The sequence below is a fragment of the Chrysochloris asiatica genome, unplaced genomic scaffold (assembly GCF_000296735.1).
Source record: "Chrysochloris asiatica unplaced genomic scaffold, ChrAsi1.0 scaffold00188, whole genome shotgun sequence".
NCBI classification, from domain to species: domain Eukaryota; kingdom Metazoa; phylum Chordata; class Mammalia; order Afrosoricida; family Chrysochloridae; genus Chrysochloris; species Chrysochloris asiatica.
This window is the reverse complement of record NW_006408706.1, coordinates 1,874,867-1,889,669: the sequence shown is the minus strand read 5'-3', so window position 1 is coordinate 1,889,669 and position 14,803 is coordinate 1,874,867. Positions and strand designations below refer to the sequence as shown.

General features: G+C 38.1%; 1 protein-coding gene and 1 pseudogene across 1 annotated transcript in view; both read left to right on the top strand.

Annotated features, from left to right (window-relative positions):
* Window positions 1–14,803, top strand: part of LOC102832563 (chromosome unknown open reading frame, human C4orf21) — a 160,912-nt gene that overhangs the window by 92,360 nt on the left and 53,749 nt on the right. The window contains 3 exon segments of the mRNA XM_006872257.1: window positions 236–395; window positions 8,636–8,713; window positions 8,896–9,043. Coding sequence (XP_006872319.1) covers window positions 236–395; window positions 8,636–8,713; window positions 8,896–9,043 — 386 coding nt within the window.
* LOC102826824 overlaps window positions 13,732–14,803 on the top strand; it is an 8,011-nt pseudogene continuing 6,939 nt past the window's right edge.

The following is a 14,803-nucleotide window of genomic DNA, read 5'->3' as shown; positions in this document are numbered from 1 at the left end:
ACTGCTGCTCCCATGAGCAGTGATTGTGAATGCAAATAAAATGAAAGCATTGGTAAATTCAGTCTTTTACTTAGCTATCATAATATTGTTTACATGCTTAGAACATAGTGGACTTAAGTAATGTTTTTTAAATTAATTAAGGCAAGAGGGAAATAGATGGATAAGATGCTACTTGTACTTTCAGATATTTATTTAAAATACTACTTTTACTTTTTTTTCCCTTTAAAATAATTAGGTGTTTTTGGAGCAGGAAAGAGTTACTTGCTGGCAGTGGTGATTTTGTTCTTTGTACAACTGTTTGAAAAGAGTGAAGCTCCTACAGTTGGATATGCGAGACCATGGAAACTTCTGATTTCATCTTCCACTAATGTAGCTGTTGACAGAGTACTTCTTGGGTAGGTTTAACAAATGTATTTAAGGAGTTAATATTTATTAGGGTTATTGTTGTGAGAAGCAATCCACCATGGGTCCTGAGTGTCCATTCACATTCTTGGCTGAGTATACCAAAAATGAAAGACCTTTGTCTCTGAAACAGGAGATGGTGAATTTGAACCAACGACCTTGCAGTTCAAACCAACTTTGCGGTGCAGTGCAATATCCCATAGCGCCACACCAGGACATATGTGTATATTTGTCAATAAGTTGCCACTGAGTTGGTGCCAACTCATAGTGACACTGTATAGGTTTCTGGAGCCTTCATGGGAGCAGGAAGTCTCATCTTTCTCCCAGGAATGGCTGCTGGGCTCAAACTACTGACCTTGTGATTAGCAGTCCAGTTCTTATCCTACAGATTCACTGTGTTTATCCATATATATACATTGGTCCTAGCTCACTTATATTTTATTCTTTCCCCTACAGTTCCTTCTTGGGCTATCTTCGTATTCTAAATAAACTCAGTAAGGAATCTAATCTCATCTATATCCAGGATTCTGTTCAATCTAATTATACCCCATGACAATACCCATATCAAATCTTGACACCAGATTTTTCTCTCTAGTCCAAGCCAAGTATATCTAATTGTCCTGATGTGTCCACCAGAATGTATGCAGTACTTTGAATTAAAATCTCTATATGCTCATTTCTCCTCAGACCTCCATCCTAAAATCTGGTCCTACTTTTAGCACTATTTTGATGAATTATATGAATTCTACCCTGTAGTCTGGAGTCCTGTGTGGCAGTGGAGGATAAATGGTGGATCACAAGGTCAGTTTGAACCACATGATAGGTGGTTCAAACTCACCAGCTACTCCTTAGAAACCCTATACAGGGTCACTATGAGTAGGAATCAACTCAGCAGGGCACCTAAGAGTCAGTGTAGATTTTTTCTCTCCCTACACTAGATAATTTTCTCCTAATTCGCTTCCTACCTTTCTTACTGTTCTATCTGCCACCATCAGATCATTCACTGAGATGTGTCCCTTCTAACTTCTACCTGTCTTTATTGATATTCTCCAGTTGACTTGTACCATCTCAGTCCAGACTTCTATCATACTTCCCTGTGGCCTAACACATAAGGAGTAAGATTGTGGGCTCTAGTCTGGAACCCAAGGAGCCCTGGTAGCATAATGGATTATGAGTTAGGTTGCTAACCTCAAGGTCAGCAGTTTGGATCTACCAGTTGCTCTGTGGGAGAAAGATGACACTCTCTGCTCCTGTAAACTTTTACAGCCTTGGAAACCCTATACAGAGTTAACTGAATTGGAACAAACTCCATGGCACACAACTTTTACCACCACCAGTCTAGACTACTGGATTTATATCCTTCCTGTATCATATATTATCTATATGATCTTGAGTCAGGGTGATCCAGTAGTACAATTTTTAACCTTCTATGTGGGAGACATGGGTTTGATTCCCAGTCAATGCACTTCAAGCATAGCTACCATCCATCTACCAGTAGAGGCGTGTGTGTTCCTATGACACTAAACAAATTTCATTGGTGTTCCCAAACTAAAATGGGCTGGGAATAACAGCCTAGCTATTTATGTCTGAAAATCAGTCAATGAAAACCTTAGTTTAACAAATAGTCTGATCCTGTTATTAATGGATTGCATGAGTAAGAGGCTGACTGGACAAAGCTAACATCCTCACATCTAAGAAACAGTTACTCATCTCTTAGTTTTAATTTTCTACTCTTTAAAATGGTATGATAATAATAGCATCTCCCATAGAGTGCTGTATGATTAAATTAGTTAATACATTTATAGGGTTTAGAACAGTGCCTGGCACATGAAAAGTACTTAGTAAATGTTAGTATGTATGATTCTGATACACACTTGATAATCCAATTGATTTACTCTAGCGTTTCCTTTCTCCACATTATCATCCAAGTAGTTTTTCTAAAATGGAGATAAATTGATTAAGTCAATTCCACTATTTAAAATCTTTCACTGACTTCCCCTGACTTTAAGATTAAAAAAAAAATTTGACATTTTAGCCATAGCAAGCAGAACTTTTGTGATATATCCCAACTATTTCATCAACCTCATCGCATTCCTAGTGCCTGTATGACCTACATACAGCTGAATACTTTTTCATGCCTCTGTCTAGAAGGACCTTTCTTTTAAGCACTTTAGATATTCTGTAAAACTTTGTTCTGCCATTTCTTATTTTCAGGAAACATTTCCATTTCTACATGAGCAGAGATATCCTCCTTCTATCCTCCCATAACAATGTCATTTACCATATTATTCTGTCATAGTTACTTGTCTGTATCGTTAAGTAGATTATGATCTCATTTAAAGGTGGACGTCTATTGGTTATTTACTTACTTAACCTTTGTGCTTAGTACATGTTGTTAGGTGCTCTTGAGTCAGCTCTAACTCACAGTGACCCTGTGTACAACAGAATGAAACACTGCCCAGTCCTGCACCATCCTCACAATTATTATGTTGAGCCCATTGTTGTAGCCACTGCATCAATCCATCATGATGTGGGTCTTCCTCTTTTTCCATGATCCTCTATTTTGCCAAGCATTGATGTTTGTTTCCAGGGACTGGTCCCTCTTGATAACGTGTTCAAATTATGTGAGACAAACTCTTCCATCATCACATCTAAGAGGCATTATGACTACACTTCTTCCAAGATAGATTTGTTTGTTCTTCTGATTGTGCATGGTACCTTCAATATTCTTTTCCAGCACCATAATGCAAATGCTTCTTTTAGTCAGCCTTTTCTTCTTATTCATTGTCCAACATTCACATGCATCTATTGTTGTTTGTTGTTAAGTGCCATTGAGTTGGTTCCAACTCATAGTGACCCTGTATAGGGTTTTTGCAGTTTTACATCATACGAGGTGATTGAAAATACCGTGGTTTAGGTCAGGTGCACCTTAGTCACCATAGTGACAGCTTTACTCGTTGACACTTTAAAGAGGTCCTTTGCAGCAGATTTGTTCAGTGTAATATGTTATTCACTTTCTTGACTGCTGCTCCCATGAGCAGTGATTGTGAATGCAAATAAAATGAAAGCATTGGTAAATTCAGTCTTTTACTTAGCTATCATAATATTGTTTACATGCTTAGAACATAGTGGACTTAAGTAATGTTTTTTAAATTAATTAAGGCAAGAGGGAAATAGATGGATAAGATGCTACTTGTACTTTCAGATATTTATTTAAAATACTACTTTTACTTTTTTTTCCCTTTAAAATAATTAGGTGTTTTTGGAGCAGGAAAGAGTTACTTGCTGGCAGTGGTGATTTTGTTCTTTGTACAACTGTTTGAAAAGAGTGAAGCTCCTACAGTTGGATATGCGAGACCATGGAAACTTCTGATTTCATCTTCCACTAATGTAGCTGTTGACAGAGTACTTCTTGGGTAGGTTTAACAAATGTATTTAAGGAGTTAATATTTATTAGGGTTATTGTTGTGAGAAGCAATCCACCATGGGTCCTGAGTGTCCATTCACATTCTTGGCTGAGTATACCAAAAATGAAAGACCTTTGTCTCTGAAACAGGAATCTCTTATCTTCTACCCACATTATGAAACAGTAGCAGGATAACTTATTAGTTTGTGAATTGTTGTTAGGTGCCATCAAGTTGGTACTGACTCATAGCAACCTATGCACAACAGAATGAAACACAGCGTGGTCCTGGGCCAACCTCACAATTGTTGCCACACTTGAACCCATTGATGCTGCCACTTTGCCAATCCATCTCGCTGGGGATCTTCCTCTTTTTCTCTGACCCTCAACCTTACCAAACATGATATCTTTCTCCAGCATCTGGTCCCTCCTGACAATATGTCCACAGTATGAAAGACGAAGTTTGGCCATCCTGGCCTCCAAGGAGCACGCTGGCTGCACTTCTTCCAACACAGATCTGTTTGTTCTTTTGGCAGCCCATGGTACTTTGAATATTCTGTGAGTAGGATAAAATAAAATATAAAACCTGAACATTTTAGCAGAAGTATAGGATTGCTGTTGTTTTTATTGTTGTTATGTGCCATTGAGTCTGTTCTGACATACAGGGACCCTATATAGTAGGGTTTCCAGATCTGTAAACCTTTGTGGGAGCAGAAAACCTCATTTTTTTCCCTTGGAGCAGCTGCTGGACTTGAACTATCGACCTTGTATTTCACAGTATAATGCTTACCCTACATGGCCACTGTACTTTCCACATACTAATAATGGCACAATTCAATATTGATTTTGAAAGATATTGTGAAATTAGTCTGTGTTATAAATTCTGCATTGCTTTTTACTATAGTCTGTTTATTGCAGAAGAACCATTTACAAAAAATATAGTAAGGCTATTGTACGTAGCAAGGCTATAACGAATTATGTTGTTATGTGCCATGGAGTCAGTTCTGACTCTGTACAGGGTTTTCCGATGCTGTAAATCTTTATGGGAGCAGAAAGCCTCATCTTTCTCCTGTGGAACAGCTGGTAGTTTCAAACTGCTGACCTTGCAGCCCACAGCCTGATTCGTAAACACTACGCTACCAGAGCTCCTTTATAGAAAAATAAAAATTAGGAAGAGAATGGTGGATTTCTTAAGTAATTCAATGGGACATTGCTGAGAAATTGGTATAAGGAACCATGTTGGAGAGAAACAAAAACAATATATATGTTTGTCTGTCTATATATATGTATGTATGCACACACACACACACACACACACACACATACACATATATATATGGAGTCCTGGTGTGGCACTGCAGGATAATGCGCTTGAGCCACAAGGTCAGCAGTTCAAGTCCACCAGCAGCTCCTTGGAAACCCTATAGAGGGTCACTATGAGTTGGAACCGACTCAGCAGCACTTAACAACAACAGTAATGGGATTGGGGAACCCTGGTGTGCTGTAGGATAAGCACAGGTCAGCTAACCATAATGTTGGTGGTTCAAACCCACCAGCAAATCCTTGGAAACCCTATATATAGGGTCCCTATGATTTGAAACTGACTTGACGGTACTTAACAACAATTGGGAGTGCCAAGAGTTGGAATGAACTCAGTTGCAACTGGTTAGTGCTGAGTATTACAGTTCATACACTTGGCTGTTAATCAAAATATTAGAAATCAAGTCTGCACAAAGAAACTACTGAAGAAAAACCTGGCAGTCTACTTCCCAAAAGTCAGTCATTGAAAACTTAGGAGCATTGTTCCACTCTGACACAATTATTATCTTTGGAGGCAATTTTATCTGTGGTAAATACTAACATAGCTATCTTATGAACACTTCACGGCCCCTCAATGTATTACAAATATATTTTTTAACTCTTTTAAACATGTACTAATCACTGGCTAAGGAGCTCTGGTAGCGTAGTGGTTACGAATCAGGCTGCGAACCTCACAGTCAGCAGTTTGAAACTACCAGCTGTTCCGCAGGAGAAAGATGAGGCTTTTTGCTGCCGTAAAGATTTACAGCCTCGGAAACCCTGTATAGGGTCGCTATGAGTCGGAACCGACCCCATGGCACATAACAACAATCACTGGCTAGAGAGTTGACACATACATGGTAACTTGGATGGAGGGGAAGACAATATACAATAAGAGGGAGGCTGGCAAAAGAATGATGGAGGCATGAGAAGATAACAGGGGTAAATATTGTTATATACTAATGTATGAAATAATGATATCCAGGTAACTGCATTGGTATACACAGGCTGAATGGGTATAGGAGGGACAGTGGGAGTATACCCACATACATAACAGTTTGATGGGATACTTGTATGTAGGTATTTACCTTTGCTGTAAATATATCTATGAATGTGGTGGAGAATACAGGATTAAAGTTATGAAAACTTCTTAGATATCACCAAATACCTTGGAATAAATTGCTGGGCCTGGGGGCTCAGGATCATAGTCTCAGGCGACACCATAGTCAATTGGTATAACGTAGTCCACAATACAGTGTTCTACATCTTACTTTGATGAGTAGCAACTGGGATCTTAAAAGCCCATGAGTAGCCATCTAAGATATAACTATTGGTTTCTCCCTTTCCGGAAGAAAGGATAATGATGAGAGTAAGGAGTGATGAAAATTGAAGACACTTGGAAACTGTTAGTCCAGTGGACTAATGAAACATGGGAACATCAGTTTCCATGACCCTGAGACCAGACCTAGATGGTGCCCAGTTCTCATGACCAACTACTCTGAAAGGAATCACATTAGAAGGTACTAGATAATGGGAGAAAATGAAACAGAACTGAAAATTAAAAAAAGGATAAGATTTACTGGTCAGATAGAGACTATTGAAATTTCCAAGACTATGGGGGTTGAAGAGCAAAGATGTCAGCTTAAAGACTAAGGTGCGCCTGACCCAAGCCATGGTATTTTCAGTAACCTCATATGCATGCGAAAGCTAGACAGTGAATAAAGAAGACCTTAGAAGAATTGATGCTTTTGAGTTATGGTGTTGGAGGAGAGTATTGAAAGTAGCATGGGCTGCCAAAAGAACCAATAGGTCCGTTCTGGGAGAAGTACAGCCGGAGTGCTCCTTGGAGGCCAGAATGGCCAAACTTTGTCTCTAATACTTTGGACATATTGTCAGGATTGGACATATTGTCAGGAGGGACCAGTCGCTGGAGAAGGATATAATGTTTGGTAAGGTGGAGGGTCAGAGAAAAAGAGGAAGACCCCCAGCTAGATGGATTGGCCAAGTGGTAACATTGATGGACTCAAGCAAGGCCCAGGATCGGGTAGTGTATCATTCTGCTGTGCATAAGGTTGCTATGAGTCGGTACCGACTTGGTGGCAACTAACAACAACAACATGGCCTTGGTCACCCTTCAGGGCTGAAACTGAACTCAGCTCCGTGGCTCAATTTTCAGCCAAGCAGTAGATAAATATATTTTTAACACACTAGTGAGGTACATAGAATATAGAATGGTCAAGCATTCGAGATCAAAAAAGACTAAAGGACAAAGTTCAGACAGCAAAGGAGGAGGAATTGAAACAAGAAACATGAGGAGGAAGTGGGATAAGTGATACTACATTGAGGGAATTGCAATCATTATATTCAATATGACTTACTGAATGTAAAACTGAGGATCTGCTCTATAAACCTTCACTCAAATCATAATAAAAAGTTTTAAAAAATCTATCTTTAAAGCATAAACAAAGATGTGGAATTAAGTAAAAAAATACTTTGGTATTTACTTTAGGAAGGAAGAATATGGAAGTATACATTTGGATTCTTTCTTTCGAAAGTACCCATGAAAATAAATAAAGAGTAGGAAAACATTCCAAATTTAATTTTGATGGATTTTTCTCTTGGGCTGATTCCCAGCATCATATAAATCACAATTTAATAAACTATTAACTCTTCAAAAAATATATAGAATTTATATCATACATAGGTGTATTATTTTTAAGTGCTGTTGATTTGGTTCCAACTCTGGCCCGCATAGTGTTTTTAAGGAGTGGCTGGTAGGTTTGAACCAACAACCCTGTCGTTAGCGCCACACCAGCACTCCATATACAAGTATGTTGTTGTTAAGTGCCGTCAAGTTGGTTCTGACTTAGCAACCCTGTCTAGGTTTCCAAGGCAGTAAATCTTTGTAGGAGCAGAAAGCCTCACCTTTCTCCTTCAAAGTGGCTTATGGGCTTGAACTGCTGACCTTGTGGTTCACAGTCTAGTACTTATCTTTCAGTCACCATGTTCCCATAAATAGGTATGTAAGTGTCTAGTTGACACTTAACACCAACATACCTAGAAATGTACCAAGAAAGATGAGGCTTTCTGCTCCTGTAAAGACTTACAGCCATGTAAACCCTATACGGGGTCGTTATGAGTTGGAACTGACTCCACAGCACATAACCAACCAATAATGGAAGAACACTATCTGAAAATCCTTCAGCTACATTGCATTTACTTTGAGTTTAGATATTTCATGTTAATTGTGTAGTTCTCTATATTCTATTGGAGTCCTGGTGTGGCATTGTAGGATAAGCACTTGATCACAAGGTCTGTTTGAACTGCAAGGTTGGCAGTTCAAACTTACTACCTGATCCTTGGGAACCTTATACAATGTCTCATTGAGTCAGAACTGATTCTGTAGCACTTAACAACAACAATGATATATTCTATTACCAAAATAAATTTTGTTAACCCAAATATTATGGGAAAGTTTGTTTTATATTCTATTTTCTAAATGATCAGAATTTAACTTTTTTTTTTTTTAAGGCTTCTCAGTCTTGGATTTGAAAAGTTTGTCAGAGTTGGGAGTGTTAGGAAGATTGCCAAGCCAATTTTACCTTACAGGTAAGAAAGCTAAATTTATTAAAGCCACAGAATGTTCAGAGAAGTATAATTTTATATATCTTACCTTAAATTTGGTTTCTGAAGAAGAGTTTCTTGGTTGATTTAGAAAAAAATCATCACTTTTTTGTATTGTTACAAAAATAGACTAAAGGCTGGTGTTCTTTATGTAACTTTCTTTTTAGCCTGTATGCTGGCTCAGAAAGTGAGAGTGAGCAACTAAAAGAACTACATGCACTAATGAAGGAAGACCTGACTCCTGTGGAAAGAATTTATGTGAGAAAAAGTATTGAGCAGCATAAACTGGGAACGAACAGAACTCTGCTAAAGCAGGTATTACTTCTTAAATGATATATCTACTTCAGATTTTCTTTATGCTTGTTGAAGGAAGACTGTCTCATTTAAGTAAAACAAACTACTGTGATAACTGATGCAGAACTTTTATAGCCTGGGATGGTGTGTGTCCGGTCTAGCCTCCCAATCTCTGGAAGAAAATATTTCTGAATTCTTGGGTATGGGAACACCCTGAATGGCTCAGCTTTCTATCATCCCTTACATCAAGTTCTGATAAAAGCAGCCTGGGCATCAGTTGGTAGGAGAGAAAGAAATCAAATCAACTTTCTTCTAACAAAGAGAGATTGGAGGAAACTTTGTTCTAGCAAAGAAGGATTTTTCTTCGAGAAATGGGATTGGAGGAAAAGGAAGTTGTTGGCTTCTTGGATAACTGGGCATTGGTCACTTTCTGAATAAGACTTGGGAAAACAAACCTACCTACCACCCTGTATTGATCAAATTGTGACCTTGTATTGATCAGCTATGACTCAAATAATGCTGCTTAACAAATAAAATCTCAATAGTTTAACCACAAACTCAAAGACTCTACAAGTACAACTGGATCGACTTGGCTTGAAGCTAAGGGTCAGATCTTTCAGTCTGAAAACAGCTGTCTATGACAAGATGGTCTTCTGGTAGATGGCAAACATGTAAGAGAACAGGCCAAATCACTAATACATTTTAAGCTTCTGTTCATATCATGTCTGCTCACATTCTATTTGGTATAACAGGTCACATGGCCAAGCCCAACATCAGTGTGTCAGAGAAATATATACTCCATCTACCTCTGTAGTGGGAAGCATTGCAAAGTCACATAGCAAAAGGTGTGGATGTGTAATACTCTTAAGAGATGGAGTAGGAAATTGGACATGATCCAGTGTATAACAGGCCTCCAAATTTGGGTTCCAGAAGGTCTTAGGGCTTCAGATTAGCTTTCTATTATTTCATTTATAGAGTTAGCTTTATACTTCCCTCTCCTCAATTAAATCCAGAGGTGTTTACTTTGGTAAATACTGGAACTAATTTGTTCCACAGGTACAAATTAGTCATTTATGTAAACTAGTTACCAATATGCTTACTTATGTGACATATTAATGACGTGTTAAAATAACTGTTGATTTCTTTTAAAAGTTTTCCAACAAATTTGCAAGGCCTAAAGTCAGAAGGCATTCATATCTAACACAGTAATTCTTAAAATGAAAGGTCTTGATAATAAAACTAACATTTAAAAAAGTCTTCTTAGTTAACTCTTTAATAATAAAATTTCTCTGGTAATTAGAATTGCAGCAATATAGAAATAAAATGAAAAATAACTTCTTAAATTATAAATCTATGAAGTTCTCAATCTAAGGTTGTGTTTATAAGACATCATTACCAGATATTAGATAATAAATGATATTTCAGAGTGGTACCAAGAGAAGTATGTATTGTTACAAGGGTATTCTCTCCTAGATCATTTTTTAAAGAACCCAGTGTATAAAAATTGTGAAAGTTCCAGCAGAAATATATCTCCTAGATTTTTGTTCTTGTTTTTAGCTAAAGAAGGAAAAGTTAAATATAGGGCTATTGTGTATGATGAATGCTATTTATTATGAAAGAAAGTAGGGTGTTTATTTTCTTATTTCACAGATACAGAATTTAACTTGGTAAAGTTTGTAAAGCAAACTTTGGTTAATCACATTTGCTGAGAACTGATAAAGTCAGTATGTATGAGCTATCCTTTTTACTAAGAAGCGTTATCTGACTGTTAGAAGAGAATTTGTGTATGTGTGAATCAAAAAGTACTGCTACAAAAATATCAAAATGTGAAGCTGTTGTTTATTGACATATATTCCATCTAGTTCTATGCATGGTTTTTTTTTTTAACTTTTTATTGTTAACTGATTGAAGGTTTTCAGAGTGGATCATAAGTTTTACATTCAGTGAATCATATACTTCATTTCATTTCAATGATTGTAATCCTCTCATGTGCTATCGCTTACCCACTTCTTCCTTTTGTTTCTTGTTGACGTTCATCCTTCTTTCCCAACCCTTCTGAATTTGTCTTTGGTTGAATGCTTTCCTTTTTTGTTAATCCTGAATGGTTGACCTTTCCATAATGCACATACCTCCCTAGGGTTGTCCCCCCATATTCTTACCTATTGCTTGACTGAACATTGTGCCATGGGTATGAGTTCATTTCTAGGCTCTTTCTGATCAGTAAGCCTGGTCTTTTTTTTTTTTTTATAATTTTTAGTTTTGTTCCACATTTTCTTCTACTGTATCTGGAACCCTCTAATGTGATCCCTTTAAGAGCAATTGGTAGTGGTAGCAGGGTACCATGTAGTTCTCTGGCCTCTGAGTCATGGAAATTGATGTTCACATGTTCCATGAGTCCTTTGGACTAATTGATCCCAAGAATCTTAGATTTTCATTACTATCTTCCACACACACAGAGACTAGTGGTTGCACTTTAGATAGCTGATCATCTTTTACATTCAACAACTCATACACCTTGTTTTTTCTCCCTAATTGCAAACCCCTTAAGGTAATATCCCTTATCCCACTTCTTCCCCAAATTTCTTATTCCCATTCTTCCCTCTTTCCCAACACTTCTGAACTTTGATCTTTGGTAAATGTTGCCCTTTTGATCTCAAATGGTTGAACTAAAGTGGGTGAGTTTTGTTCGGGACCTGAAGAGTGGCCAGTGGCCGTAGTCTCCAGGTTCTACCTATTTCTATCTGCCCAGTAAACCTGATCTTTTTTTTTTAAGATTTTGAGGTTTGTTTCACGTTTTTTCTTACTCTATACAGGACCTTCTAAGGTGATTCCTATCAGAACAGTTGGTAGTGATAGCCAAGTAATATCTATTTCTTCTGATCTCAGGTCATGGAAACTGTTCTTCTGATCTCAGGGTCATGGAAACTGATGTTCATGTGGTTCTTTAGTCCACTGGACTAATTGTTTTCAAGTGTCTTCACTTTTCATCACTTTTCTTTACTCTGGAAAGGGAGAGACCAATAGTTGCACCTTAGGTGACTGCTCGTGAATTTTTAAGACCCCAGTCATTATTCACTTAAATAGATTACAGGACATTGTCTTTGTGGTCTATGTTATGCCAATTGACCATGATTATATACTAAATATTCTTGTTTTTTTAAGCTTTTATTATGAATTGAGTGATAGTTTACATGGGAGAACATCTGTTTTGCACTCATCCTATCATATTTTGTTTCATTGCAATGATTACAATCCCTCCATTCATCATCATTCAACAGTATTTGCTTTTAGTCCCTCTGGTTTGTTTTTTGTTTGTTTGCTTGTTTTATGTACACAGAAACACTCAGGAATATATAATCATTTAAATAACTAAAGGGCACATTCTGCAAGCTAGCCTCTGGGCTGCCAGCACACAGCCTTTCTCTTTCCATGAGTCTAGAGTCCTCAGCTGCTCCTTTTCTCCATGTCATCATCTCTGCCTCCGTCTCTGGGGTCACTGCTTTTCTGGGTAGGGTCCCACATTCTTCTCATGTTCTCCCTTGGTGGTCCTGGGGTATTCTGTTCCTTCATCAAAAATGGTGTACTAAAATCTTCTATTATTGTTGTTGTTGTTAAGTGCCATTGAGTTGATTCTGACCCATAGCGACCCTGTATAGGATTTCCAAGGAGCAGCTGGTGAGCTTGAACCACCGACCTTGCAGTTCAAACAGCTTTGCAGTCTGATGCAGAGTCTATTATTGTAGAGCTGTCTAATATTTTTTCTTCAGTTCTGTTAGAGTTTGATATATTTAATTGGGAGCATAAATATGTATTATGGTATATCTTCTTGTTCAGTTGACCCTTTAATCATTATATACTGACGTTCTTTGTTTCTTAATGCTGCTTTTTGCCTTAAAATCTATTTTATCAAAAATTAATATTGCCACTCTTGCTCTTTTTTGATTACCATTAGTTTGATATTTTTTCCCCCATCTTTTGGTTTTTAGTCTATTTGTATCTTTGAGTGTAAGGTATATCTCTTGTAGATAATATATTGATAGATCCTGTTTTCTTACCCATTCTGCTACACTCTGTCTTTTGACTGGTGCGTTTAATCCATTGACATTCAAGGTAATTATCAGTCTGTGTGAACTGTTAGCTGTCATTTTACTGTTTTATTTTTTCATCTCTGTGTGATTCTGCTGGTTTCTTTATTCCATTATTTTTCTGTGCTGTATTCGTTTTAATGAAATTAAAACTTGTGGGGTTTAATGATATTTTCTTCATTGCAGCTATTTTAATAATAGATACATCTTTATGATTTTCCTCTTTTTTATTTTGATGAGGTTGATTAATTTTCTTTGATTTGACCCGGTAGTTCAATAATTTTTTCCTGGATTTAAAAAAATCTGTTTTGTCTTGAAATCTACTTCTTCACCACTTGGCAGTTCTGTGACTACACTGTTGCTTCTTTTTGCTTTATAGTTATCTTCATTATAAACTGATATCTCTGATACCCTCTTTTTAGCCTTGTAGGTTTGTTTTACTTTGGATATTTCTATATCTGGGTCGACTTCTGGGTAGTGTTGTCATATATGTTAATCTTGGATTGTTGTCTGCTGTTTCGTATTTTTTGTAAACTTCTGGTTTTTACAAATTTCTTTAATTTTTGTGTATCGACTTGCTACTGCAGCTCCTTCCTGGTGTGCTCCGATCTCTTGCCTGCTCATATGTTCCCCCAGCCACCAGTACCTTTCAGAATAGCCAACAAGGGACCTGCCTATGGCCCAAGCTGGGAGATTCAGCAGAAGATTTAGAAACAGTATGACCCAGACCTGGAACATATCCTGATCCAGTGGTTCACCACCCAGTGTTGCAGTGATGTGGGCTGGCCTCAGCCTGGTCAGGAGAATTTCCAGAACTGGCTCAAGGATGGCATGGTGTTCTGTGAGCTCACTAATGGACTGTACCCTGAGAGTCAGGCCCCGGTAAAGAAGATTCAGGCATCCACCATGATCTTCAAACAGATGGAGTAGATCTCTCAGTTTCTGCAAAGCAGTCTAGTGCTATGGCATCAACATCATTGACATCTCCCAGACTCTGGGAAGGGAAGAATATCACCTGTGTACAGTGGACTCTGATGAATCTGGGAGAGCTGGTAGTAGTCATAGATGATGAGCTCTATTCTGGGGTCCAAGGAGCTCTGGTAGCACAGTGGTTATGAATCGGGGTGCGAGCTGAAAGGTCAGCAGTTCGAAACTACCAGCTGTTCTGCGGGAGAAAGATGAGGAGTTCTGCTCCCATAAAGATTTACAGCCTCGGAAACACTGTACAGGGTCGCTATGAGTCGGAACCGACTCCATGGCACACAACAACAACAACAATTCTGGGGGCTCAAACTGATTTCCTAAGGAATCCAAGAAGAACTCTCGCAACTTCTCAGATAACCAGCTGCAAGAGGACAGGAATGTGATAGGGTTGTAGATGGCCACTAACTACAGGGCATGCCATGCCAAATCCTCGGATCCTTCCCCCACCCCCACCCCACCCCTGAGGTTCTGCCCTCCACAAATGGTATATATATATAGATATAGATATATATAGATATCTATATCAGGAGCTCTGGTAGAGTACTGGTTACGAATGAGGCTGCCAATCTCACGGTCAGCAGTTCGAAACTACCAGGTATTCCACGGGAGAAAGAGGAGGCTTTCTGCTCCCATACAGATTTTCAGCCTTGGAAACCTTGTACAGGGTCGCTATGAGTCTGAATCCACTCCACAGCACATAACAACAACAACA